This window comes from Sceloporus occidentalis, unplaced genomic scaffold (assembly GCF_023333645.1).
Source record: "Sceloporus occidentalis isolate IW3139 unplaced genomic scaffold, rSceOcc1.0.p SCAF_6, whole genome shotgun sequence".
Taxonomy (NCBI): Eukaryota; Metazoa; Chordata; class Lepidosauria; order Squamata; family Phrynosomatidae; genus Sceloporus; species Sceloporus occidentalis.
The window spans coordinates 121,329,700-121,357,559 of NW_028316986.1; the positions used below are offsets into that span (position 1 = coordinate 121,329,700).

Consider the following 27,860-nt stretch of genomic DNA (forward strand, 5'->3'; position numbering starts at 1 on the left):
AATAGAAAGTAGAAAAGAAGCAGCTGCAATTTAAATGTGTATTCTGGTCACTGTAGACTTTACATTGGTATAATTATATTCTGACTAGATTTCCAGCTTTGTGTAAAAACATCCAAATTAGTTGTGGCAGATGAGTGGCTGAATTCATAAAGTTAGGTGAGAGGGCTCCTTCATAGGCACAGTAGGAAATGAGCATTATATCCTACTTCTCCTTCAAGCAGTTTGTGGGTGGGTAGTTAGGTAACAAACCAGTGAGGTGGGATGAGGTGAAAGAGATAGACTAACGTCATCAGAACCCCATGGTGGGTATTAGGCAAATAGAGATTTGAACCAGTATCTCACCATTCAAAGATCAAAGATCAACATTTTTTTATTTATCACATAAAGTGTTTGATGATCACTACTTAGCATGTTAAGTCCTCAGGTCAATGTACAACTGTTAAAAACAATGGCCTGTTACAGACAGCCAAAATAAAGCTGCTTCGAGTCACAGTGGAGGTATGGTGTTTCAATGATGCATGCGTCCTAAGAGTCCAAAAGTTGCACCAAAGCCATGCTCCAGCCCTAAGGACTGGAGTGTGGCTTTGGTGCAACTTCTGGACTCTTAGGACGCGTGCATCATTGAAACACCATACCTCCACTGTGACTCGAAGCAGCTTTATTTTGGCTGTCTGTAACAGGCCAATGTTTTGTTTTTTTAAAAAAAACACAGCAAAAAACCCTCATTCTAAACACAGCCAAAATGAAAATAGTTTCAAAGGCCAACCTTGGTTTTATGAATCAAAAGGCCATAGAAAACAATGCAGTCTTGGCTGCTTAATGGAAGCTTGAAAAGACTGATCTTTTTAGCCTTATGCCACAAATTTGCATGGTATAAGTGCAATTACTGCATCTCAGCTTGGTGTGTGCCTGAATGTTATGCAGGTAGGTTGAGAGATTGCAAGGACTCATATTTTGCACATGGAGAGTGATAATCTGAGGGAGTGGTTGAGGTGGCCATGTCTACCAGGGCTGGAATCTTGCTGAGGCATTAAACTGGCATAAGTCAAGGTTGCAGTGGCAGCTGTACTCTTTATAGGCTTATATAAGGAATTATGCATCTTATAAAAGTAGTTCATCATTCACCCACCATACAGTGCATTGGTGTACAGGTTGGTCAGTACACATGTATGCAACTGAAATGGCAAGTACCATGCTGGTGGAACTTTATGTTGCACTCGTGTTGAACAGGGCCTCTGGATAGAGAAACTCAGCTGGGCACATGGCCTTGATCCCTCCTTGCCTTCCCACCAAAAGGAAAAGGAAAGGGTAGCAAAGTACACTTCAGTTGGCTCTCTGGACTATGTCCCAGTCTTGGGAATTGTTTGCCTCTTGAATAATGGGCTGAATGATCTTGGAGATCTACTTTTCTGAGGATAAAAATGGGGAGGAGTTTAATGTATACGATTTGATCTCTTTGGAGAATATTGAATTGAAACTGCTTTGATCTATAGAAAAGGCGGTATATAAATAAAGTTTTTATTTTTTATTTTTATTAAATATAACAAACAAATAAACATTGTTTGAGTATTGGTGAACTGTAAATAATGAGATCATAGGGGAAAATGTATAAGTACTTGAATAGTGATCATTTACATTAAAATGGTTGGGTGCTATCTCATTACCACCACCCACTCCACTGTTGTTGAAATCAGTCTTTGAAGTTCCCTTGTTTGAAGATGGCCACACTATGGTCAGTGACAGAGGACCCAGCGAGATGGAAGTGTTCCTCTGCTAGTTTTTAAATATACAGCATAAAGGACATTGGAATATGAGCAAGTGCATGAGCCTCTGATGTTTTGCATGACATTCATTAGATCCTGTAATAACGTTGCCAGAGTAGACGTGGGGGTAGACTTGGCATCTGGATCCTGTATCTTTATCTCTTTTCTGTAGTCTATTGTTGCTGATTTGGTTTCTAAACACCAAAGGCCTGTGAGGGGTATTGTCCAGGATAGGCTGTAGATAACTTATGATACATTTTAGTAGTTTCAATTGGAATACTACTAAAAGTTTAAAAGGTAGTAAAGAACAAAAGGATTATACTCTCTGATTAATGCTTTCTCTGTGTACCGAGATGTCTTAACTTGTTGACCTTTGTGATCCCTTGCGACAGTAGTTTTTCCTTAAAATGGTATTCACTATCAGTTGGAAACCTGGTAACTTCTCAGCTCCATTGAAATTTTCCATGTTGCTCTGTCCCAAAATTATACTCAAATGAGAAAAAAGGACACCTGAAGTGTGTTTTCATTTCTTAATTGGAGAGTCAGTAAAATGTGAGTTGTGTTACAGCCGAAGGTGTGCAATTGCTTGCTGCACTTCATAGCTAATAGGTTTAAAGTATTTTGCATCTGCACAGACTATTCCTATATATGCAAAAGAGGAAATCCATGTCCCCAGCTCTGTTTCCATATGTGCATTGCTCCTTGCTGGATAAGGGCCATCCAAGTCATCTGCTGTATATCATATGTTAAATTGATTTTACAATGCTATGGCATCTTTCCCATCCATCTCACAGTTTACAGTTTTAGCCTTGTCCCCTATGTTTTACAGATGTTTGTATTCACACTACAGTTATTCTGGCATCCATGTGGGCTGTTTCTACTAGACTTTTTACCCTACATATTACCATTTAATTAAGCCCTTTTGTGGTGAAACATCAAATTACTTACTACATTTCAGTTAAAAGTATAAAACCACTTTGATCTGACACTGATGCCCTTGTTCTTTTAGTGAATGGTGTCACACTTTAAAATGTGGAAGAAGGGGGGAAGAAAAGAAAGAAGGAAACTGTGGCAGCACTTTTAAGACTAACTTGGTGTTTTTTTTTTAATTGCATGATTTTTGTGTATATTAACCCACTTCTTCAGATGCAGTATAAAAGTACATTCATATTCACAGAGGTTTATACAGAAATAAAAACCAAATGCTATATTCCTTTCCCCCTTCTCCTTCCCTCCTCCTTTTAATGCTGTAAGAGACTAACATGGCCACTTGTTTGAAAACATTGCTTTCCCTTGGCCATAATTTTCAGGCAGCTTATTTGGCTTCTTTGCTAGTTAGCAAGCATAACTACTTAGCAGAGAATTTTCTTCTACTGTCTAAAAGTTGACAGGTGACCTGCCTACTATGTAATTAATTGAACTCTATTTTATTGTTTCTGCTTTAAGTTTGTGTCATTTCGTACCTCTAGGTATGGCAGAAATTGTCTCATACAGTTTGAGGATTTTGCTAATGCAAATGCATTCCGTCTCCTGAATAAATATCGCAACCTGTATTGCACATTCAACGATGACATTCAAGGTAATGAAACATACCTACTATACTATTTAAAGAGGAAAAACTAATGTATCTAATTATGTGAATAAATAAGGTGGGGGAATGAGTTAGGCTCCCTGATCACACTTGAAGAGCCGTATGATGCTAGGTGATAAGAATCCTTGTCAGTTCTTGTCCTCTACCTATGGACACCCACACTCTATTGACAAGGATAGTGCTGTAGTGCTATGGCTAGAGGCAGGGTGTATTTTTGCCAGAAACAACATGCTACACTGTGTACAGGGGGAACCTAATATCCTGCTGTGCAAAGTGCTCACTTGGTTGGGTGGATGAAAATGTATGAACAGAAGCTTCATAGTTGTTGTGCTTTAAAAGTGGTACTTTATAAGGCCTTGTCTTTGCCTTTATGGCATGCCACTGGCAGTTTGTGGCATCTCACCCTGATCTGTGTTCTTTGTCCTGAAAATACTGGAGGGGGGTGTCTTCCCTGCCCAGTTATGGCATGTGTGAGTGGGGGCATTCTGCAGGGGAAATTTATGAAAGTAACAGATATAAAGGGGAACACATTTTTTCTTATTACACAATTAAAATCTATATGAACTAAAATCTTGGATACTTGATATTACCTTTCCGTAACTTGTCATGAACTTGCTGTCTTTGTTGCCCCCTGTTTTGCCCATCCTAGTTTGCAAAGTAAACATGTAACCAGGGGCCTAATTTTTCTGGCATGTGCTTTAGAAAACTCTTTCTCTTACACAGAGTACCATTGCATAATTGTTTTTCCTTCTGGATACATTATGTAATATTTTGTTTGTTTTCGTGATATGGATAGCAGCTTTGTGGGAATGATATGTTATCAGTAAACTGTTGGTCGTGATGTGCTGTCATTTGACTTTTTATTAAAAAAATGAGACTGTACTGGATTTTAAAATCAGGTGCCATGTTATTATGTTCTTTAATTCTCATCAAAGCAGTTCTGTGTTCCCTATTGTTGTTTTTACAATAAGATACTGTTTCACAATGGAATTGCTGTTGTTTAATGGTTTGCCCATGCTGAAATGATTCTTGTGGGTGATAATGTTCCAGATACATTTCCAATTAATTTGCCCTCTGCCACTCATTACCTTCCATTTTGCCCACGTGCGCAAATACTCTTGTACATGGTAGGCTCAAATCTGCACTTTAATGTCGTTACAGTAATTCTGTAGCCTACATAAGAGAACTTTTACAGGTGCGGTGCCCTGAGGATACATCTTTTGATTTCAACAGGTGTGCTATGGAAACTATTAAAGTGTGTCTTTAAAAAGAAGCATAATACTGTATATGATTTCATATTGTTATTATACCGAAGTAATATATTTTAACCACGACTGACTGGGTTAGTTATAGGGAGCATACAATTCCCTTGTTACAGCAGCTTCACTGGCTACAGGTATGTTTTCAGACACAATTAAATGTGCTAGTTATGACTTGTAAAATCCTATATAGCTTGAGTTAATGCCCTTCTCTCTGTTCCACCATCCTTACTGGTACATATGGTGGGAATACAGGAGGGAACCTTCTTGGTGGCTGCTGCCAGGCTCTAGAACTCTCTTCCCAGAAAGTCTAGACAAATAATTTCCACAGTGTCCTTCTAATGGCAGGCAAAGACTTTTTTTGTTTCCATAGGACTTTGCAAATTGACTACTCATGGGGAGAGGGCTTTTAATAATGGTCTCTGTATCTTGTATTTGTTTTTTAACATTTGTAAGTCATGCTGAGTCCCAGAGCTGGGGAAGTAAATAAATAGTAGTAGTAGTGGTGGTGGTGGTGGTGGTGGTGGTGGTGGTGGTGATGATGATGATGATGATAATAATAACAATTTTTCTTTTCACCTTGCTGTATTTTCATTTTTAAAAAATGAGTGTTTGGTGAGTATTTTTGTGTTAAAAAAACAAAGCCTCCAAGCACAGTTTTTTGTTTTTAAAGTTCACAGGAGAGTGGAGAATTTATGCTCATAACTAATGATGACTCAGGTTGTTTTCAGGTTCTAATAAAATTTCATGATGTTTTTGTATTTCAGGAACAGCCTCTGTAGCTCTTGCAGGTCTCCTTGCTGCTCTCCGGATTACTAACAACAAACTGTCAGATCACACAATACTCTTCCAGGGAGCAGGAGAGGTATAACACTGAAATACATCAGCTCTCTAAGTTATTCTCTCTTTCTCTCTCTCTCTTTTATTGTTTCGTTCATTCATTCATTCATATCATGCCTTTCTCCAAATGGGACTCAAGGCAGCTCACAATAAAGTACATGAGCTGAAGCCTAATAATAAAAAGGCTCATGTAGGGAGATATAGTCTGTCCCTAAGCAGTATATGGTCACCCTTCAAACTATGCCTGGAAACAAACCTATAAGCAGTGAAGCTATTTCAACAAAGGAGTTGTAACTTCAATAATTCTGCACACCTAGAGTAAAGGTGGCCTTTCTATTGGATAAGAAACTGCAGGGGAATCTCACATGTACCACCTTGGATTCTGTGAATGTAATAATGAACAATCTTTCAAGCCACAATAATAATAATAAATAATAATAAGACTCCATCACAATTTATTACTTTATTAGTTTATTATAGATTAACAATTGACACTTACAATTTTTAAAAATCACATTAAAATATTGTGTGAGTGAAAATAACTTCAGAAATGTGTATTTCTGTGTTTGTGTGCCTGTGTTTAGGTTTTTGCTGTTTTGTATTCTCTTGCAATATTATCTCCTCAGGGTATTGCCAGCTTCCACCCCTGCATAGTAATTCAGGCTGTGAGACAGAAGGCATAATAAGAATTTAACTACAATGCACTTTCAGTTTTTAAAAGAGTATAATAAGGCAATGCCTTATTGACACTGTGAAAAGCCATGTCAATTGGCTGGAGTACACTATGTTGAAACCTAAGGTGAATATTCATATACAGTTGAAGGCCTGGGAGTGTGGGAGGAAGAGGAAGAATAGGTGTGCGCCTGTTCCTTCCCTTCCCCTCACCCTCCCAGGCCTTCAGCTATCTCTGGGGAAGGCTCACCCCCAGATGTCACACCCCCAGAAGGCAGAAGTCCCCCCCCCCGATGTCCCACCCCCACCCCAGACATCCTGCCCCTTGGCACCAGATGATATCCAATTCAGAAACACCTTTAAGTTTGGGCACTCGGTCTCTAAAAGGTTCGCCATCACTGTTCTAGGTCCTCCAGAGCAATTCTGTGGTCAAGATCTGCAAGAATTTGACCATGAAAATGCACTGGAGGACATAGAAATGTTAAAAAAGTGTTCTCTTTAGGAATCTCTTGGTCCTCCAGCATGGCCTTTGGCAGAAGCTGACAACATGAAGTTGAAGGTTTTAATTCCAGGCACCCATAGTTTTTTATGGGTTTTTCGAGCTATGTAGCCATGTTCTATAAGAGTTTGTTCCTGACGTTTCACCAGCATCTGTGGCTGGCATCTTCAGAGAATCCTAACCTCTTTCAGGTTAGCATTCTCTGAAGATGCCAGCCACAGATGCTGGCAAAACGTCAGGAATAAACTCTTATAGAACATGGCCAGGTTAGCATTCTCTGAAGATGCCAGCCACAGATGCTGGCGAAACGTCAGGAATAAACTCTTATAGAACATGGCCAGGTTAGCATTCTCTGAAGATGCCAGCCACAGATGCTGGCAAAACATCAGGAATAAACTCTTATAGAACATGGCCAGGTTAGCATTCTCTGAAGATGCCAGCCACAGATGCTGGCGAAACGTCAGGAATAAACTCTTATAGAACATGGCCAGGTTAGCATTCTCTGAAGATGCCAGCCACAGATGCTGGCGAAACGTCAGGAATAAACTCTTATAGAACATGGCCAGGTTAGCATTCTCTGAAGATGCCAGCCACAGATGCTGGCGAAACGTCAGGAATAAACTCTTATAGAACATGGCCAGGTTAGCATTCTCTGAAAATGCTAGCCACAGATGCTGGTGAAACTCTTATAGAACGTGGCCACATAGCCAAAAAAATAAATAAAAAACCCACAAAAAACTAAAGCTGACAACAGTCACACTGCAAGACCTAGACATTCCTAGAGAGAACATATTAATCAGATCCATGAATAATCACATCCACAAAAATCAAAGCCGCAAATGCGGAGGACCAACTGTTGATGTTAGTAGGGTTGGGAGCTCTGTGCCCACTTCTTTTATTGCCATCCAGCCCTGCTTTGCGAGCCACAATTCCTATGCAGTTGCAAAGAAAACAGGAATTTTTAAATCTTCTGTATGTGGTTATCAGACCTGTGGTTCAAGTGGATTGCACTTGTGGCATCATTTTTGCTCTGCCACTGAAGCTTAATTAATTTCCTACCATTCTAACCTATGAGAATTATATATATTTGTTGTCCTATTCCCCTTTCTAATGAATGGTAGTCCCTTCCATGTCAGGACATAGATGGATTCAGTCATTACTTTGAAAGTCAAATTCTGTCATTTGCAGTGGGATCCTGGTTATCAGGTGTACTAATATCCTTGTTCCTGCTTTTATAAGCAGGTGTGTTTAGGTTTCGGGGCTTGGGGTTTTGTTTGGGGGGGGGGAACTCTTATGTATATCATGGTTTTCAGAAGCACTTCATCCAGCTCTCCCTGAGGGTTTTTACTGTGAAAATAAACTGTGTACAAGATTGAAACTAGATGACTCTTCCTTCAAAATCCTGCTATTATATATGTATATATATACAGTAGATGCCAATCTTATCAGTGAATAGACTGGGAGATTTTCTGACTCAGGAGAGTTCTCACAGTTTATGTCTTCTTTGGTTGCTGTTTATAATATTGTATTCACCCTTTTGACTTCTTTGGAGCCTACTGCTCATATTTCAGTTATCTGTTTTGGGAACAGTGTGCATTGGGTTCAGTGTTACAGAAATGCTAAGTAATATGTTTCTTGGCTACTCCAGGATTCTGTCACAGTAATGTTCTAGCCTAGTCTCAGATATACCTTTTTCACAGGGCCAAAGCACAAAGATACTGCAAGTATTTTGTCTCTAAGCTAAACAGAAGTGGAAGATTTTATGTAGATTTGGTGTGTGTGTATGTTGTGAGACTTCCCATATTCTTTGGAGAAAACTGCGAGTAGCTGCAGGCGGCAAGGAAGTTGTTTTGATTGAAATTCGGTCCAGGTTCTTGGCTTGTCCTCTTTCTATGAGGCTAAATTCTACACTCTGTTAAACTAGGGCTAAACTGTACTTTTTGCTGTTGGGTGTTTACTCAAACTTAAATTTCATCTGTGCCTGTTTGTGGTTTCTAGATGTTATAAAATCCTGATAGATTTAATGGAGACCATCAGAAGCAGTGTGATTGTATTTTATATTTAAAGATTATATTTTAGCTGCTACATTAGGTTTAGGGGCTTGGGGGGGGTTCTTTTGGACTCTTATGTCGATTACAGTTTTAGCTACTGCATAGGCAGATGTCCTATTCTAGAATGGAAGAGGGAGTATGTGTGTCCAGGAAACACTAGGACACATTGCTTGAAAGACACAGGGAACTGCTTTGTCAAAGGATATTGTGATAATGCTGTTGACAGGATTTACAGTCTTCAGATCATATGGAAGTAAATAATCTGGGTTTCTGATCTCCAGAGTGCATAGAGCAACTGAAATTAGATGTTAGGAACTGTATCTAAAATGTATTTATAATTCCTGTATCTTATATACTTGAACTGGAGAAGCTATAGGGCCCAAATCCAATGTTCCAGTTTTTCAATGCTGATACAACCTTTTGTGAGGAACACAGAGGAATGAACTTGTGGCTCATGTTACAAATTTAGATACGTTCTACACAAATGATGCCTGAACTAAAGGTGTAAATCCTTACTTATCTCATACTTGTGGCAAGACATTTAAAAAAACCAAACACCTTGCCCATGAGATAATTAGGCAGCTTGTCAGCCTTGATGAGAGTTTTGCATTTGCAAGAAGGATCTATGGATATAATTTGAATGGTCTGTTTTTGATCAGTCAGCCTCTTTTGTACTTGTAGTGTGTGTATGTATGAAAGAGAGAGAGCTGCTTTAGAAAGGGAAAAGCCATAGATTGTTTGTGCAGAGACAGTTTGTGCAAATTGCAAAAACTAACAGCAGAAAAAATAATCTTGGTTTGTTCTTGAGTTGGAGATCAGAAAACTCATGGGGATTTAAAAACGTCTTAATAGGCTTTGTCAAGATAGTAACTTGTCTTATCAAGAATGAGTACTGAGCAAACTTCTTCACATCTTTAGCCTGGGCACTGAGTAAAATAGTAATGGCTACGAATTGTGAATCATGAGCCATTCCAGGCTACATAGCTCAACGCCTGTCTTTAATGAGCAGTGTCTACCTCCTCTGCCCTGTCTAGAGATGCTAATACATATTTCCAGTATTGCAGTATTTCATAGATGAAAACCAGGACACATGTGGCCAAATAACATCACACAGTGTGGTTAAGACAGCAAAAGTTATTAAGGAGGAAGCACATAAGCTAAGATAGGCTGCAGCAATTTGCTTTTGCTTGAGTCCACTGGGAAGGACAAAATCCTGCCACCTCCTCTCCTTTCCTCCCTGCTGAATTAATTGAGTACAACTTTTGCAGCTATTGAACAAAGGGGGAAAGTGGGAAGAGGAGAGAGGAACTGAAGGTTTTTAATAGCAGCTGAAAACGTGGGAGGGCAGAGGATCAATTGGGACTGTCCCTGCTAAATTAGAACAGTTGGGTGGTATGTTAACAGAGATTGCAGAAACTACTTTTTTGGGTTACAACTCCCAGAAACTTCCAGCCAGCATGGATATTGTTCCAGGAATTCTGGAAGTTGTGTTCCAAAAATAATGTTTCCAAGTGCTGAATAGAAATGCCAACTGCCATGAAATGATCTTCTACTATAACCATATATGTGAGATGCTTTGAAGCCTCAAAAGAATAGTTGTTAATAGTAATTATTTTACCTTGCTTATTGAGATCAAAGTGTACATTATGTGGGAGATCCATGACTGGATCTATCAATTATTTATTTTGTTAATGAATGCATCCATTGGGATTGCCAGTTTTATTGGAGTGGAGATAGAAGTGTTTAATCATGCCCTTCTTGATTTTCTAATCCAAATCACTTTCTCAAATCTTCTTATTTGCTCAGGATAGGGAAAAATATTACACAGTGAACTACATTTCATTTTTTAAAAAGGAAAATGTTGGAAGAGCCACCCGCAGGTCTCATGTGTAATGTGTAATTTGGCCTTAAGACTATTTGGAAGAAGTGTTCCCCTTAACCATGACTACTGCTTCATTCTAAGCAGCCTGTTTGGCTGCAGCTGCTTGAGGGTCTTTCCTCAAGGAATTCAGGAAGGTTCACTGCAAACATACGAGCGCATGGAGCATTCCATGTCTATTTTGAAACCGTCAGAGTTGAAAATTTATCAAGCTGTATAAAAATAACAGCAGAACTTTGTGCCAAAGGAGTTTAAATGAGACCATACAGAAAATATTAGCACTACCATTTGTAGATGTTTCAAAGTCCTGTAAGACACAGGCGCAGAGGTTCTGTCAGAAATGATAAATTGTTAAGCCATATTGGTTCAAAGAGATTGGTGTGAACTTGAAATGCAAAAACCTAGTGTATGTAATTATCCTAAAATCACTTTATTTTCTAAGGTGAGGTAATAGCAAATTCTTATCTGGCATACATAGAACAAAGGTGGCAAACCCAGGTTTCCTATTGATTTTACACTTGGATACAACCAGTGCTTACTCCATTGTTGTTGTTGTTGTTGTTGTTGTTGTGTGCCTCTGAGTAATTTTTGACTCATGGTGACCCAAGGCGGACCTGTCATAGGGTTTGATGACAAGTCTCTTTTGAGAGGTTTTGCCATTGCCATCCTTTGAGACTGAGAGAGACTTTGACTTCCCCAAGGGCACCCACTGAGTGTTTATGCTCAAGCAGGGACTCCTGTACTTGCAGACATATCTTTGTCATAAACATAGTCAAATACATGTGCATGTATATTGTCAAAGTCATGTGCATTCACATGTTGCTACATTCACATTTTAAGTATATTGCAGAGTTAAAAAGAAATCCAAAAGCAGTCCCCAAACAAAAAATTGTGTATTAATCTTACTTGCATTGGAAATGCTCTGGTTGAAAAAATATATAGGGGCTAAACAGACCTGCTTAAAGCACCTGCGTGGGGGCAGTGTGGGGGCACGCCCCATGCCAACATCCTGCCACCCGCCTGAACCTCACAGTGGGCAGCATCATGGTGCTCCTTTGGCACAGCATTTATATGCTGCACGCCGAAAGAAGTACCAAAAACTGCTGCCATGGCAGCAGAGTTGCCTTTTGGTTGGCTCTAAAAGGAGTGTCATTTTGCTGCCTCTTTTTAAACTGGCAAATTGCCAGATTGGGGCTGCGGTGTGTGGTTGCCACAGCCCCAATCCGACACTGAAATGGGTGGCGGGACGCCGCTCTATCGGGGCCATCTGTTTTGCCCCATAGTAAAAGAACCCAAGAAAGCTTTTTTTTAAAAAGTTTAAAAACCTTTGAACATTAAAGCATACAGAATCTATCAAGGCAAATCAGCTGTCCCAAACCTTTTCTGTAGTGTTGTTCCTGTTTTTGCTCTTTTGCTAACTGAAAGGGTATTAGAGCATAGTGTGCCTGGTTCTAAGTTGCCAAGGTTATTCAAGAATTTGAAGTAGATGATCTAGTGAAAGGTAAGCATAATCCTGAAACTGCAATCCTGGATGTGATTGTAGGAGGTAAGGCCCTGTGACTACATTATGGCATACTTCTGTATTGGATTCCTCTTCCTTTGTAGGGGCTTTCCAATCATAAATCTTTTGAGAATGGATGAATTTGAAATGGAGTGAAGAAAATAGTCAAGAATTATCCAGCGTATCAATTTTAGTTACACACTTTCATTAATTTTCCTAGAATGAGGGGGATAGTAGAGATGTAAACTATTCAGGCCTTGTTATATAAGATAGACAGGTTATTTTGGTTTGCAAACAGACCATTCAAAACCTATTAATAGTTTCATGTCATTTTATGATTAGAATAGCAAAAGTTTCTGAGTTACCACTCAGCATGAAGATTTGCCTTCAGCACCAGAAGAGCAAAAAGCCCCACGAGCATGGATGTGTGGAATCAAGTGGAGAGGGATGGAGGAGGTTTAATCTGGCAAAGAAGACTGTGCTAACATCCAGTAGAGAGAGAGAGTGAGAGTGAGAGTGTGTGAGTATCTTGCTTGGGCACTAATTGGGACCCAATCAATACATGAGGAAGCCTTATTGCACACACACCACTGCCTTTTCACAATTGCCAGGAAACATTTGTGCATGAAAATCTGGGATAGTTTTTTGTGGTTTTTTCGGGCTATGTGGCCGTGTTCTGGAAGAATTTATTCCTGACATTTCACCTGCATCTGTGGATGGTATCTTCAGAGAATGCTGGCATGGAAATGAGTGGGATATATATACAGTGTGACCCTTGGTTGGAAGGAAGTGATTTTACATGTTAATCTGTATGTTGGTTTGTTGTTGAATGGCAAGTCTGGGATGCTTCTTTGTTCAACTGAAAAGAATGTATGTCTACTCACACAACCAGGGGTTGCATGGGTGTTGATTCCCTGTAGGATCAAGGCTGTATTTCATGGGCATGACCAATTTACTTTAGAACTGGTGGTAACAAAATATTCATGGTTTTATTTTCATTAACTGCACACATTACTGTGAGTATTCAGGCACTATTAATCTGCATTAAAATATTGTCCTTTTGTTCCTGTGATGTTAATATCATATACAATCACATAGATGTATAGTTGCATTTAGATGCTGCTGAAATTTCTCTTTTCCCCTCTTTAATCTCCCTATATTATAATGTAAATATTTAGCCAGAGATAATGGGGATAGAGAAAAAGGTTCACTGGAAGATAACTGATGAGATAGAATAATGCTTGCGCGCGTGCGCGCGCGCGTGTATGTATAAACACTAGCAAATATGTGTAGTACTGCAGCAGCTTTTTTTAATAGTAAAAAGTACAGCTGGTCTAAATACCCTAAATACCCTAAAGGCTTACTTGCTAATTAGCTTACTTGCTGTTCACCGCTATGATCTTTGGAATAGCGGTATATAAATAAAACAAATTATTATTATTATTATTATTATTATTATCAGATCCCATCTGATCTTGAAAGCTAAGCAGGGTCTGCTCTGGTTAGTATTTAGATAGGAGACTGCCAACAAATACCAGATGTGAAATATACTTCAGAGGAAGGAACTGGCAAAGCAACCTTGCATATTCTTTGCCTTTGAAATTCATAGGGTCCCCATAAATATGTGTGCTTTAGTTATGTTTTTGACTTTTGTATGTTTTATGTAACTTTATACTGTTTTTAACTAAACAATTTTAATTGTTTTATTGTAAAGTTTTTAAATGATTTTATCTGTGAGCCGCCTTGGCAACTTCTCTGGGAGAAAGGTGACATAGAAATGAAATAAATAGATAAGTGACTTGAAGGTGCATGGACACACATACACACATTTTGAAGAGTCAGTAACTGTATATTCCTGAAATATTAATTTTCAATTTGGCTAATAAGTATACTCAGTTAATGAAGATAATTTTATAATGTGAGTCGTATTGGTTTCATGGACTAATTTTTTTTCCCCCCTTCACTTCTTAAGGCAGCTCTGGGGATAGCCAATCTGATTGTTATGTCCATGGAAAAGGAAGGGATGGCTAAAGAGGAAGCCATCAAAAAGATATGGATGGTTGATTCCAAAGGATTAATTGTCAAGGTAAATAAATTATTATAATGTTTCTCTGTGGTACTGGCTGAAGCAAAATGTATTGTCTGTTATCTAAATGTATGGGGTTTAGGCTTATCTTGATGGAGCTTAGAACATTCATCTCTCTTCTTCTACATGTGTAGTTGTAAGACTTGGATGCATGACCCAATAATGACCCAATAATGCTGGTGTTAGGGTCAGAGTAATCTGGGTATATACTTATTCCTTAATTGTCTTTGGTTTTCTTGGAGACATTTACCTCTAGTGCTTTGGCAACATTGGCAATTAGTGCTTTTTGGCAACATTTAAAGCAAGCTACCTAAAATGAAGACTAAGAAGGGGAGAGGATAAATTTCTGTTGTATCTTCTATAAAAAGCACATAAATATGCTAAGCACCATAAATCACCTTATGTTTACAGCAAAGTCATTTCTAAAAATCTGCAAAGAAATGCTGATATAAAAGATAATTTCCTGCTGATGTTTTACTTTTATGTTGCCAGACTTCTGCATAAACTTCAGCTGTGTTGCCTCAAATAACTCTATTGCATGGCTACCATTTCCCACATGCTGTGGTTTTCTATGATATCAACAGTGGCTAGAAATTCAAAGCTGTCTAGAGACTTCATCAGCCATTCTTACCTCATTTCTTCCACATGCTAGAACTAAAACAAAACCATGTATATCTGAAGTGCCAAAAAGAAGCTATATTTTTTAAGGAGGTAATTTTGAGGTACTTTCATATTGCATGCACTGAGAATATTTACACTTTTAGAGAAAAGAAAATTATATTTAGATTTGCTATTAGGTTTTCATGCATCTATTGTAAATTAAGCACCGATTCACACAAACAGTTTATGTCTTCTCTTTCTGCCACATATGCTTGGGAGTACATATCATTCACTCAGGACTTGTGTAACTGCATGGATAGGACAGTGTGACCTGAGATTAGTTGTGTTTTCACATAGCACTGTCAAGCTGGAGAATATTTTATGATGTACTTGAGGAACCCAGCCTGCAGAGTTGTTATTGTTGGCTTCAGATGGTCATTGGGTTGTATGAATGAATTTCATGTGATCACTAACTTTTGGCTGTAACTGATAATTGATGTTAATTGATTGCTGTAACTCACGACATTCAGTGTGAATGCTACTGTTATTTCTATGGAATTGGATAGCTGTTTCATTAACATTCCAGGATGTGTATGTGTGTTCGTCATTATTTATTTATTTGTTTGTTTAATGTTTCATTTAATTTATATCCTTTATTCCTCCCAGCACAGGATTTTATACCTTTTATTTTTCTGTAATTAATATTACCTAGTCTGATCTCCTTGAAATCTAGTCTGGGCCATATCTTTTCCAGAGAATCTGGAAGAATAGCAAATAGGGATAGGAAATACCAACAGAGACATTTTTCTACTCTTCATTTATTCTCTCTTATGTTTTTATCTCATGCACTAGTATGTGAAGAACATAATTTTGAATTAAAGAAAGCAGAAAGTAGTGAATATGCCTGTCTGTCTAACTATTATCTTGCCTTTCCTGTAAGAAGCGTCTAAGAAGATTCATCCCATTTTATTTTCATAACAGTCTTGTTAAGCTGTGCTAGTGACTTGAACACAGGAACCCAAATGGAAATGTTATTGCTGAACAGGTTCTTGAAAACAGATCTGTCCTCCCTGCAGTAAACCTGCAGTTCAGCACATGATACAACTCAGAAAAAATATTTTTCTGTTCATGCCCATTACATATTTTACATGGTGAGCCAGCTGAGTGAGCATGTGCAAGAGCCCAAGTTCCGGTCCTGTTCTCTTTAGTGTCACAAATATGGTTGTAAAACATAGGACCTTGATTCTTAGCAGGTCTTTGGGAGTCCCCTGTTTGGCCCAAGGCACCCCCATTACAATCCAGGAGCTCATAATCCAATGTTAGTGAACAGGAGCAGCACAAGATGTTTTACATGGAAGTGGTGGAGGGGGGGAAGGGGCTGTTGTTGTGGGTGGAGACAAATTATCCTGGTCAGAGGGTCTTCTGCTGCTTAGAGATAAAAGTTGAGTTGGGCACAGCACATGCACAGCTGCCTCAAGAAGAGAAGTGTGGTAGCAGTTGCTCACTCCCTGCTGAGAGGGAGCGAGAAAGTAGTGTACCAGCTTGGAAAGTCTTCATAGGAAGGATGTGTTCCCCCAGTGAATACAGTCGGCCCTTCTTATACACGGATTTTTTATGCACGGATTTAAGCATACACGGTTTGAAAATGTTCCAAAAAAGTATAAATTTACCTTGATGTTCCATTTTTTATTAGGGACACCATTTTGCTATGTCATTATACTTAATGGGACTTGAGCATACACGGATTTTGTTATACACGGGGGATCTTGGAACCAAACCCCAGCGTATAACAAGGATCCACTGTATATGTAGGCTGTGATGGAAAATTTGCCAAGACTCATCAATACTAGTAATCACTATTCCTTTTCTTGAACCACATGAGAACAAATGGTACTGCTAGACACACTTCAAATATATAGCAATTAATTGAAGTGTCTTATGCCAAAGTCTGTCAAAGTTTGTGGAGTACGAACAGAAGAATATGAGAAGTGGATTCCTGGGTATGTTAGTAGTGTCACTAGGAAAAAAATGGATTATTGAACCATATCTATTTTGATGTGAAGGACTTCTGGCAGAAGGTGACTTGCACCTCATGAGGACTGGATAAGAATGTGTTTGGCAGGAATTCTGTATATCTGATAAGGTGGGCTTTAAACTAAAACCTCTGTTCATAAAATCATGGAGACAGTATGAAATCATGGATGACAGAATGAATTCATATACTGGAGACAGTAGCATGTCTGAAGCTGGGACAGCAGTGCAAGTCTAATATGCAAAGAAAATATGTAAGGAATAATATGAAATAAAAGTACAGTAAGGGAACCATTGATGGATATACTGTAGGTTCATGGTCTCTATATACAGTTGCCTTTCTCACGGGCTTGAGGTCTGCGGTCTTCAATACTCACAGGGGGCGACCTCTGTTATTTTCAGTGGGGTGCGCCCCTTGACACGCATGCTCGCGGGCATATGCCCCACTCAAGGCTATGGGGCTTGAATATTGGCGAGTCTCTGTTTTCATGGGGGGTCCAAATGGATCCCCAGTGAAAACGGAGGGCCAACTGTATACCAGTACACAAAGTGAGAAATAAACAAGATTAATTTGAATCTTAATATAAGAAATATGATTTAATAAGCACTACTGGAACCCAGTGAAACAGAAAACATGATTAAAATATGGGGATTGAAGAGTATAACTTATTCAAAAGATGCAGACCAAACAGGATGGAAATGAGGAGTAGCATTATCTGAAAAGGATGAATATACTGTACATTTGAGGAAATCCATTATTACAAACATGGAAAGTCAGTTGAGAGCAACTGAATAAAAATAAGAGTGGAAAAATAGAATGTCAGTCGTGGGAGTATGCTACACTGTTAAGTCAGAAAGATGAATGATGCCTTCCTGGATCAAATTGCTTAATTTTCAAAGAGACATAACAAGATTTCAGTTACCCTAATATCTGTTGAATGCCAAATTGTCTAATAAATTCCTGACTTGCCTTGCTGACAATTTCATCTTCCATAATGTGGAAAAAGAAATATGGGGATCAGCTATCCAAGGCCTGATCCTCAACAGCAGGGAAGAAGTGCCTGATGAAGTGAAAGCTGTGTAGACCTTGAAATGATCATGCCATCTTTGTTTTGTGATAGTATGGAAAGGGAACACCAGACATAGACACACACCCTGGAATTTAGACAGACTGATTTTGACAAGTTAAAGAGATAGTAGAAGTGATCCCATGGATAGAAAAACATTATGCAAATGGAGCTCAAGATAGGAGGGAGGTTCTTAAAAGTGAGCTGTTAAAGGCACATGTAAACCATTCATGTGAGCAAGAAAAAAGAGAGGCATCCAAAGAAACTAGAGTGGTGACACAAGAAAATTTCTGATGAGTTCTGAATTAAAATGGAAGGAGTGGCAAACCACCAAGGATGAATGCAAGCTATCAGCCAAAGCTAGGAGGGAGAAAGTCAAGAGTGCTAAAGTTTGCAGTGAACTTAGGTCCTTATGACACCGTACTGTTATGCCATTTGAAAAAAAAAACTATTTTATCTGTGCTTGCTATGATAGCTTGATTGTTGATGCCTTATATTGCACCCTTGCCACATTTGCACTGTAATAGTGTGATCTGCAGTTTTTTCATCTGCACCAATGCTGTTATCACCACTCCATGACTTGCCTTATGCTTCATGATTGGTTTGCATCCATATATGTTTTTAAAAATATAGCTATTATCACACCTATTACTGCCCAAATCATCATGGTCTGGTAGCACAGGTCATACCACCCCCCATCATTTTTGATATTTTTCTCCTGTGAAAAACAAAATTCCTTGTCACACTAGTCAGTTGTTTCAAATTGCCCTATTCAAAAACACTTCACCTGTACTCATTCAACCATAATAACATGATTACACCACATCATTACAATGCACACAACACTTGTCAGATCTTAGATTGTGAGAGACAAGACAGAATGAAAAATGTACCACACCATTCCTCATCATCTTTTATATTTTTTTCCTGTGAAAAATAAAAAAAATTATTACACTAGTCAGTTATTTCAGGTTGTCCTGTTGAAGAAACACTTCTCTTGTACACATTAAGCTGTAATAATGCTGTTATAAAATGTCAGGGCACTGTTACAGCATTACCATAAAAATCAATAATTAAAAATAAATTTAAAAAGTAATTCTGTGGTGTTAGCACTGTGGCGCCACAGGAAAGCAGTGGAGAAATTTTTGGAAAACACCCCCATGCAGTAAAAGCATCTGACTAGTTAACAGGCCAGAATCACAGCATTACTGCACTATAACAGCAAACCATTATGTATTTTTTAAAAACAGAATAAATCTGAAAAGGATTTTAAAAGGGTAGAGTACTGAAAATCCAGCTTTTTCATGGAAAATCATGTCCTCCTCACTCAACACTGTAAGTAGTCTGAGGCGGGATACAGACCGCCGCTTTGCGGCGGTCTCCCGCCGGCGCCATTTGCTCCGCGAGGGAGCCGCAGCAGCCAAACCGCGCGGCTCCCGCGCGGAGCAAAAAAGAAGCTCCATTTCGGAGCTTCTTTTTGCGGCGCCTTTATGACGTCGCGAGGCGCCATTGGCGCATTCGCGACGTCATAGGCGCCGCGACATGTCTGGACGCTATGCGTCTAGTACGTAAACATGGCGGCCCCCATGTGGAAGGGGCGCCGCCATGTTGTACGTATTCTATACGTACTAGGGTTAGGGGGGTGCGGAAGCACCGCCCCTTCCTAACCCTAGTACGTATAGAAGACGTACTATATGGCGGTTTGTATCCCGCCCGAGATTTCTCTGCTGCTGATTTCCTTAGGAACACCCAAGAGAGGGACAATCAGATCATATCCATACTCACAATACAGTCACTAATTGATTATTCCTGTGGAATTTAATGATATGATCGTGTTAGTCTGTAGAATCAGTATGTAGAGAGATCTTGTAGCACCTTTGAGACTAACTGAAAGAAAGAAGTTGGGTTTTGTAGAGTAAAGTCTACTTCCTTGTATGCATTTTGTGGAGTGGAAACCAGGGACAGACATATATGTGCCATTGGTATGTAGGAATGTCAATTCAAATTCAAAATCCTTTGTGTACAGAAATGAAGTGGCAAGTCCAGTTTTAACTATGGTCATTTGTGAACAAAGGCATTGGGAATCCTAGTTGACATTCACACATATCAATGGCATATATGTCTGTGGCTTATGATATTACTGTTGTGTGCCTTCAATAATAATAATAATAATAATAATAATAATAATAATAATAATGTTTATTTATATCCCACCTCTCCCTATGGATTGAGGTGGGTTACAAAACAGACAGCTATAATTTAAATACATAATACATATAAAACCCACATAAATTTAATTATCCCCTCCCTCTTCCTCCCTCCCTTAAAACAGAATGAAACAAATCGAGAACAATATATAAAAAAGTTAACATTAGATAAAAGGTAAACATTCAAGTCATTCCGACAGGATGTTGTACAAATAGGATCCCTCACATGGGACCTCTGGATCCCATGCATTATCTATTGTTGTCTTTGGCTCTTTACAGAAAGGCCAGTATCGGGGCAGAGTCGGGGCATAGCATCCTCATAACACATGTCCGACTCCGCCCCCCAGGGTGCCCTGACACCATGTGCCACTCCAGATGACGCATCACCAAAGGAGTGCCATATAGCCACACTGCCACGGCTTTGGCGCCCTTGAAAGACCGGATTGGGGCCTCAGTGTGAGCCCCAATCCAGCTAGGAAAGAGGCAGCTAGTGTGGTCTGTTAAGCCCCTTTGTGTACTTTCAAATCATTTCCAACTTATGGCAACCCTAAGGTAAGGTGAAATTTGTTCTGAGAGGGTTTGCCTTTGTCTTCCTCTGAGAAACTGACATGCCCAAGGTCACCTAGTGGCTTTCCATGGTTGAGTTATCTCATTAGGTTTGTGAGGGATGTTAAAAATAACAAAGTGGGTTCTTTGGCTATAATTACAGCAAGAAGAAGAACAAGGAACGATAAATCCAGTGCAAGGAAAAGATAGAGAAATGTTAGTAGTTAATAGAAAACTCAACTTCTGTTTTGCTTCATTGTTCTTCCACAAAGGGAAACTATGCTTGATCACGCAAGAATAAGTTTAAATTATGAAGGGAAAGGGGATTCAGCCATGGTAGGTAGATAATATTAGTGGCACTAGAAGACATAACCACTCAAAACATATCAAAGCCTTCACCATCTGACAAATTTCATTCCATGCTGCTAACTGAATGTGCAATGTAATTTCCAACCAGCAGTCTGTAATTTTTGCAAATTTTGGGACGAGTTACATGCTGGAAGACTGAAAATATCCCCATCTTCCAGAGAGGAGAAGAGGACCTGGGCAAGTACAGGCTTGTCAGCTTGATATCAGAACCTAGAAAGTCTCTAAAATAAATGCTTAAGGCATTAGAAAACTAGTGGAAAACGCTGAGATTGCAGGGAACTAACTCCAGTCATTCTGATGAAGAAAATTAGAAAATGGTGAGATTTTAGCAAAGGCCTAAATATTCTAAAGGCAATATGTCCCATCTGATCTTGGAAGCTAAGTAGGGTCATCCCTGATTAGTACCTGGATAGGAGATCGCCAACGAATACCAGGTGATGTAGGCTATATTTCAGAGGCAGGAACTGGCAAACTATCTCTGAATTTCTTTGCCTAAGAAAACCTTGTGAAATTCATGAAGTTGCCATAACTCGACAGTCAACCTGAAGGCGCATGCACATGCACACACACACACACACATGTAGAGGGAGAACAAATTGCACTTTTGAGAGAAAGATGCTGGGGTGATGGGTATACGTGGTCTGAATAGTTTAGCAATGTTTTGCTTAATTTTTTTCCAATGAAATAAATAGGTCATACTGTATATGCTTATGAGATGGTGGTGGGACATTTTTGTGGCTTTTTTAAACAAATGTTTTATGCGTTTCCTTAGGCTTAAAATCTGAGTCATGCATACTTAGAGTGTCTGAAATGGCAATGTTATTAGCTCAATTGCTTTGCACTAAAATGGGTCTTCATGAGCATGTCAAAAAGTAATCAAAAGAACTATGGTCTAAAGAGGCTATGAATTTCCATTCTGGCCACAAAAGTAAACCAGGTGCACATATGTGTGAATAGCTCTGTAATAACAATCCTAAGAAAATGCTTGTTACCCAGAGAAATTCATTTACCTAACTTTAAAGTCCAGTAATTGACTCACAGAAAATGTGAGAAGAGAAGCGGCTCATAAAAGATAGCTATCTCCCCATAAATCAAGCATGAGTCAGAAGCTGGAATACTGTAGCAGTATAGCAACATATTTATTGCTAGCCACGTGAGAGACCCACGCAACATCTTGTGGTCTTCCTGGAGCCATCTACTGCTGCAGATAATATATTGCCTTCTATTGTTTAAATACCAAGACTCGTGGTTACTGACTAGGGGAGAAAGTAAGAAAGAGAACAAAAGCAATGAGGTAATTTGTATCACCACAGCACAAACCTAGGAACTTTTGTGTATTCATGTGTGTGTATAATAGAAACTGAAAAAAATGATCATATGTTTGGACTGCTTTGAAAAGTCTTGTTCTCTCAATTGCATCATAAAGTTGGATATTTTCATGTTTATAAAATGCACATTAAATATTTGTGACCGATTTGAGGGGTGGGATTGAATGGTACTATATTCCTCCATATAACCTTTGCACATTAAAATAAAAGTGCTGCTGAAAGGTACTTAAATTATATTTGCTTTGAAAGTATGCAGCCATCCTTAGTATTATTACATTACTACATACTATTAATTAATAACATTATAATTACTGCTTCAGTTTGAATAATGGTAACGGTAAATAGCTGTTTCTCCAGCTTTATTTGAGAATCCAGAAGTGAACTGTCATTTAAACAGATATTTACTGGGATGAATACTGAAGCCCAAAACGTTGGGGCGGGAGTCAAACATGCTGTTTTCACCATGTCTTTTGGGGTTATCTGTGGTTTGTAATATGAGGGATAACTTGACCTTATTGGGTGCTAGATTCCAGTTTTCTCCTCCTACACAACTGTCCCCACTTCTGAAGCTATTCCCAGTTCCCATGCTTTCAGGCCTAAGGTGGTGCATGTGAGTCAGAGAGCCCTACTCAGTCATCCCAAAGGAACTTGGATGGTTCCCAGTATCTGAAGGAAAATCCAAAGAAGCAACCCAGTTAAGAAAAGAATACAGTTCTGTTTTATAATAAGCATGGAGGTGGAAGATAAACCTTTTAAAGGTGAAACAGTCTAACAACTGGAGCATAAACAGAAGAAGAAGAGCACAAACTTCTAAGTTCTTAATGGTGATGCCTCTTATCCAATAATAGGTAAAACTAGATTCCCACCACTTGTTAAGGAAAAAGCAACATGGGATATACAGTGAATGAAATAAAACATGTATGTGAGAGTCAGGATGACTCAGCAGAAGCAATTAAGAGCCACACAGGTGTAGAAGGTAATGGAATTAAAAAGTCCTAAATGCCAAGGACAGAAATGCAAAGTGGATAATTGAACACACCTGAGAATTGTTAAGTGGTCAAGGCTGAGATGATGAAATCATTAATTCTGGGTAGAAACAAGAGAACCAATGAGAGTGGATGTACACGCCCACTGGGTGGAAACTGACAAGAGTGGGTGGTATGATCCAAGGACTATAATAATGGCTATGAATCCCAATGTATTTTGTGGGTAGTAGCAGTGGATAGTAGTAGTGAGGAGTTGTATTGGATAGTTTTGGAGCTGTATATAGTAGAATAAAGTAGATCTTTTATATAAGACTACTGAGTTGTCTGGTGTCTTGAGTGAAGATACAAGAGCCAGCTGGATCTTGAAGAAGTGGGAAGACTTCTGTGGAAGCAAGAGTGAGAAGGCTTGGAGAGTTTGTCAGGGTCTTCAGCCTATTCTCTGTAACTCTGCTGCTTTAGAGCAAAGCTTTAACCACTGGCCAAAACTGGTCAGCGCCGGTGCGTAACAAGGTGGTGAGTTCGAGCCAGAGGTGAAGAGCTACAACTCCCATCATCCCTGACATGTTTGTATACGTATTTGTACTTTTTTGGATCCCCTAGTTACAGATGCTGTACTATATGCCTTCCACAGGATAATATACTATTCTCTCTGTCCAGTGATTGTAAAAGAAATATGCAAATCTCTTATGAGTGGTGTGCTGAATTATCAAGGAAGTGTAAGCACTCTCTGTATGTGGACTGTGAAGTCGAAGGCTTTCATGGCCGGCATCCATAGTTTTTGTGGTTTTTCAGGTTATGTGGCCATGTTCTAGAAGAGTTTATTCCTGATATTTCACCAGCATCTGTGGCTGGCATCTTCAGAGAATCTGGCAGAACAAGAATCTGAAGATGCCAGCCACAGATGCTGGCAAAATGTCAGGAATAAACTCTTCTAGAACATGGCCACATAGCCCAAAAACCCCACAAAAAACTATGTATGTGGATTGTTTTAGGACAAAGTGTCAACCTGTCCTTAACTTACCCGTCAGCGTTCTAGAGAAAATTGTCTTTATTTCTTTGGCAGCACCCATTTAGAATAATTTTGTACCATCATCACGAAGCAGTTGTGGCATTTACACAAGTTAAACTGTTTTCATTAAGCTTCATTTTGATTAGAAGAACTGGGAATTTAAAAAAAATATCAAAACAATCAGAAATGTGTAGATGCATATCTCCCTCAAAACACTATACTTCCAAACGATGGCAAAAATTACTAATGAAATATCTCTTATCTGTATTTGGTGAAAACCTAATTTTTTTTAAAAAAAGTCATATTTGTAAGATGCGGCAAGTGTGTTCAAGTTGACTAGCTGCTAAGAACAGAGAAGACACATGTTTTTGAAGTAAAATTGAGACCTTTCATTGTAACAGAAAACAAAAATGCAAGTCTGTTTTTTTTTTACTCAATTAACTCTTTTATAATTTAGGGTCGAGCTTCGCTTACGACTGAAAAACAACGGTTTGCCCATCAGCATGAGGAGATGAAAAATCTAGAGGACATTGTTAATAAAATTAAGCCAACTGCTCTTATAGGTAACATATATATTTGCATCTATATCTATTTATCGATTCATCTAATGCTTGCCATTTTATTTTGTACACACACACACACACACACTGTGGATATGTATGAACTTTAGAAAAGATTTTGAACACCATAAATACAGAGATACTGAACCTGTGATCCATAAAACATTCAAGGATCTTGTGTCAGCAGCTATAAAATAGTTGCCTTCAGTTTTTCAAACTATGTGAAATTAGTTTTTAAAAAATAAGTATTAGGAAGAATTATAAATGTGAGTGAATTTATTAACCTGTCCCTATGCTTATCCTTGTCCTTTCAGGTTGTGCCTCATATATTTAGGATAGTTGGTACCTCCATCCTCCCCATTCTTTTCAAATTCTGCACCACCCATGGCATTTAGAATAGAATGTGCAAATTTCAATCTTCATCATTATATACAGTGTCCTGCAGAAGTATTCACTCCCCTTTAACATTTCATTTTGTTCTCTTACAATCTAGAATTTAGATTTCATTGTTCTTGCTACCACTCCATCCATGGTATAACAATCACCTGGATGCTCCACAAAGCTGAGCTTTATGGAAGAATGGCGAAGGAAAAAACATTTTTGAAACAAACTCATATCAAAGCCTGTTTGGAGTATGCAAAAAGTCATACGGGAAACCTAGCAAACATGTGGGAAAGGTTCTCTTATCTGAAGAAACAAAAACAGGACTTTTTGACCTTTCCACACTTGCATTATATCTCCAATATCTGTATATGGTTGTGAAAGATGGACAGTGAAGAAAGCTGATAGAAAAAGCATCAAGTCATTTGAAATGTGCTGGAATAGGGTTCTGTGGGTACCATGGACTGCCAGAGAGACAAATAAATGGATGCTAGAACAAATCCAGCATGAACTCAAGAAGCCGAATTGACTGAGACTGTTGTACTTTGGACATATCATGAGAAGATACGACTCACTAGAAAAGAAAATGATACTTGGCAAAATAGAAGGCAGTAGTAAAAGAGGAAGACCACATTACAAATGGATAGATGCTATCAAGGAAACCACAGCCCTGAATTTGCAAGACCTGAGCAGGGCTGTTGATGGCAGAGTAACTTTGAGATCTCTCACTGATAAGGTTGCAATAAGTCTAAGTCGTCTGAACAACATTTAGCAACAACCAAAACACTATGGTGCCATCCTGTTAGTTAGTCTCAACTACAGTAGATGTATTCAATTAACTATTGAATAGTGAATCAACCGCAGGTAGATCTGATTGAATCAGTGGATCTACTCTAGTCGAGAATAACAGAATTTAGGCCTATGTGTGGCACAGAGCCAACAACATTTATTTACCTGAGAATATATCCTCAACAATGAAGCATGACAGTAGCATTATTATTTTGTGGCGATGCTTTTCCATAGCAGGTATTGGAAAACTGCTCAGGATCTAGGGCAAGATGGATGTAACAAAAAACAGGAGAACCTTTTCCAGTTTCCAAGCGACTTGGGATTTTCTACCAGGACAGTGATGTCAAGCACACAGGTAACAGTGGGGTGGAGTGAAAGGTCTTAAAATGGCCCAATCAAACCCCAGACCTCAGTCTGATTGGGAATCTGCAGCAACACTTGCATGCAGCTTTTTTTTACCAATGTCACCCATCCAACCTGACAGAGTTGGAGCACATTTGACAAGGCGGATGAGCAAGAATTGAGGTAGCCAGTTACACAAAGCTGATGGGAAACTACCCAAGAAGACTCACAGCTTTAATTGCTATAAAAGATGTTTTTACCACTTAGGGAAGGGTGAAACCAACAAGTACCAGTTTGTTTTTGTTTAGTTTACATTTGTGACCACACAAAAAAATATTTTGCACATTCACAGTGTAAATGGAGTGGTAACAAAGCCAATTAAATCCATTTCAATTCCAGGTTGTAACACAACAAAATATGGAAATGTCAAAATGGTATTATGTTTTGCAGTATACACAGCACAGGAGAGATGTGCTGTGTAAACAAAACAAGACTAATCAAATCTGATAAGTGTATGTAAGTATGAGAGAAAGAGATTAATGGTTTAAAACCTCTCCATGCATACCTAGGATTGCTATGTTGTCTGATATTTCCCAAGGTTTTCATTAAACTTGAGTCTCAGCAAATGCCATATATGGAGCCTTGCTAGACACTGCTCAGGAAGAGGATTTGTTATTACTGGACTGAGAACAGAAACAATTATTTTAATACGACAATAAAAGTAGCCATAAAGCATAAGTAAAATTATATTTTCTAATTTATTTTTGGCTGGAAACGGTTGTCATTTCCCCCATTAACTGTCTTGAAGAAACATCACATAAAACCTAGACCAAATGAGCCAATACCTTTTGTTTAAACCAATTAGTCTTTAAAAATGTTAGGAACCAACCTTTGAACTGCACATTATTTGAGATGTCTTAAGAATTCAGAGCGAAAAGCAAAACAAAATTACCCCCTTCAAAAAAATAAATAAATAAAACCCAGTAATAAAGAAAGATTACATTCTCAAGCTGGTATGAATTTGACTGAGTCTAGAGCTATTTTTACACATCTGCTCAAAGTACATAATACAGATTAATTAAATTTGTGATTATTTCAGATTCTTAAATGTCTCAGTCTGTACATAGTCCACTGGAGACATGACCTCCGTTTAAATGACAAATTGTACAGTGAGTCTCATTGCAGTTTCTATAGGACACTAGTGGATTATGCCATTTGTCTATGAGTGATTTAAGCCAAGATTCCTCTTTTCTCAGAAGACATTGGAAGCCATAGTCAGGTTGTGAAATCAAATATTGGCAAGCCTGTTGAACAGCGAAAAATTTGATGAACACCTTCATCTATTTCAAATATGTTTACATTTTGTAAATAGTATAAGTAATTAGAAATAAAAATAAATGAATTACTTTTTGGTAACACAGCTGCAAATATTTTGCAACTGCATTGTCTGAAACACCAATGCAATGTTGCTGCAAATCTACTGTATATAAAATCTCATTTTGTG

At 38.6% G+C, this 27,860-nt stretch overlaps 1 protein-coding gene across 2 annotated transcripts in view; it reads left to right on the forward strand.

The window, feature by feature from the left end:
• The window catches only part of ME1 (malic enzyme 1), a 161,564-nt gene that overhangs the window by 112,338 nt on the left and 21,366 nt on the right, over window positions 1–27,860 (forward strand). For both annotated transcript variants that reach the window (XM_089530833.1, XM_089530832.1), the window contains exons 7-10: window positions 3,233–3,342; window positions 5,381–5,478; window positions 14,028–14,141; window positions 24,742–24,847. In XM_089530833.1, coding sequence (XP_089386959.1) covers window positions 3,233–3,342; window positions 5,381–5,478; window positions 14,028–14,141; window positions 24,742–24,847 — 428 coding nt within the window. The remainder of the gene's footprint in view (window positions 1–3,232; window positions 3,343–5,380; window positions 5,479–14,027; window positions 14,142–24,741; window positions 24,848–27,860) is intronic.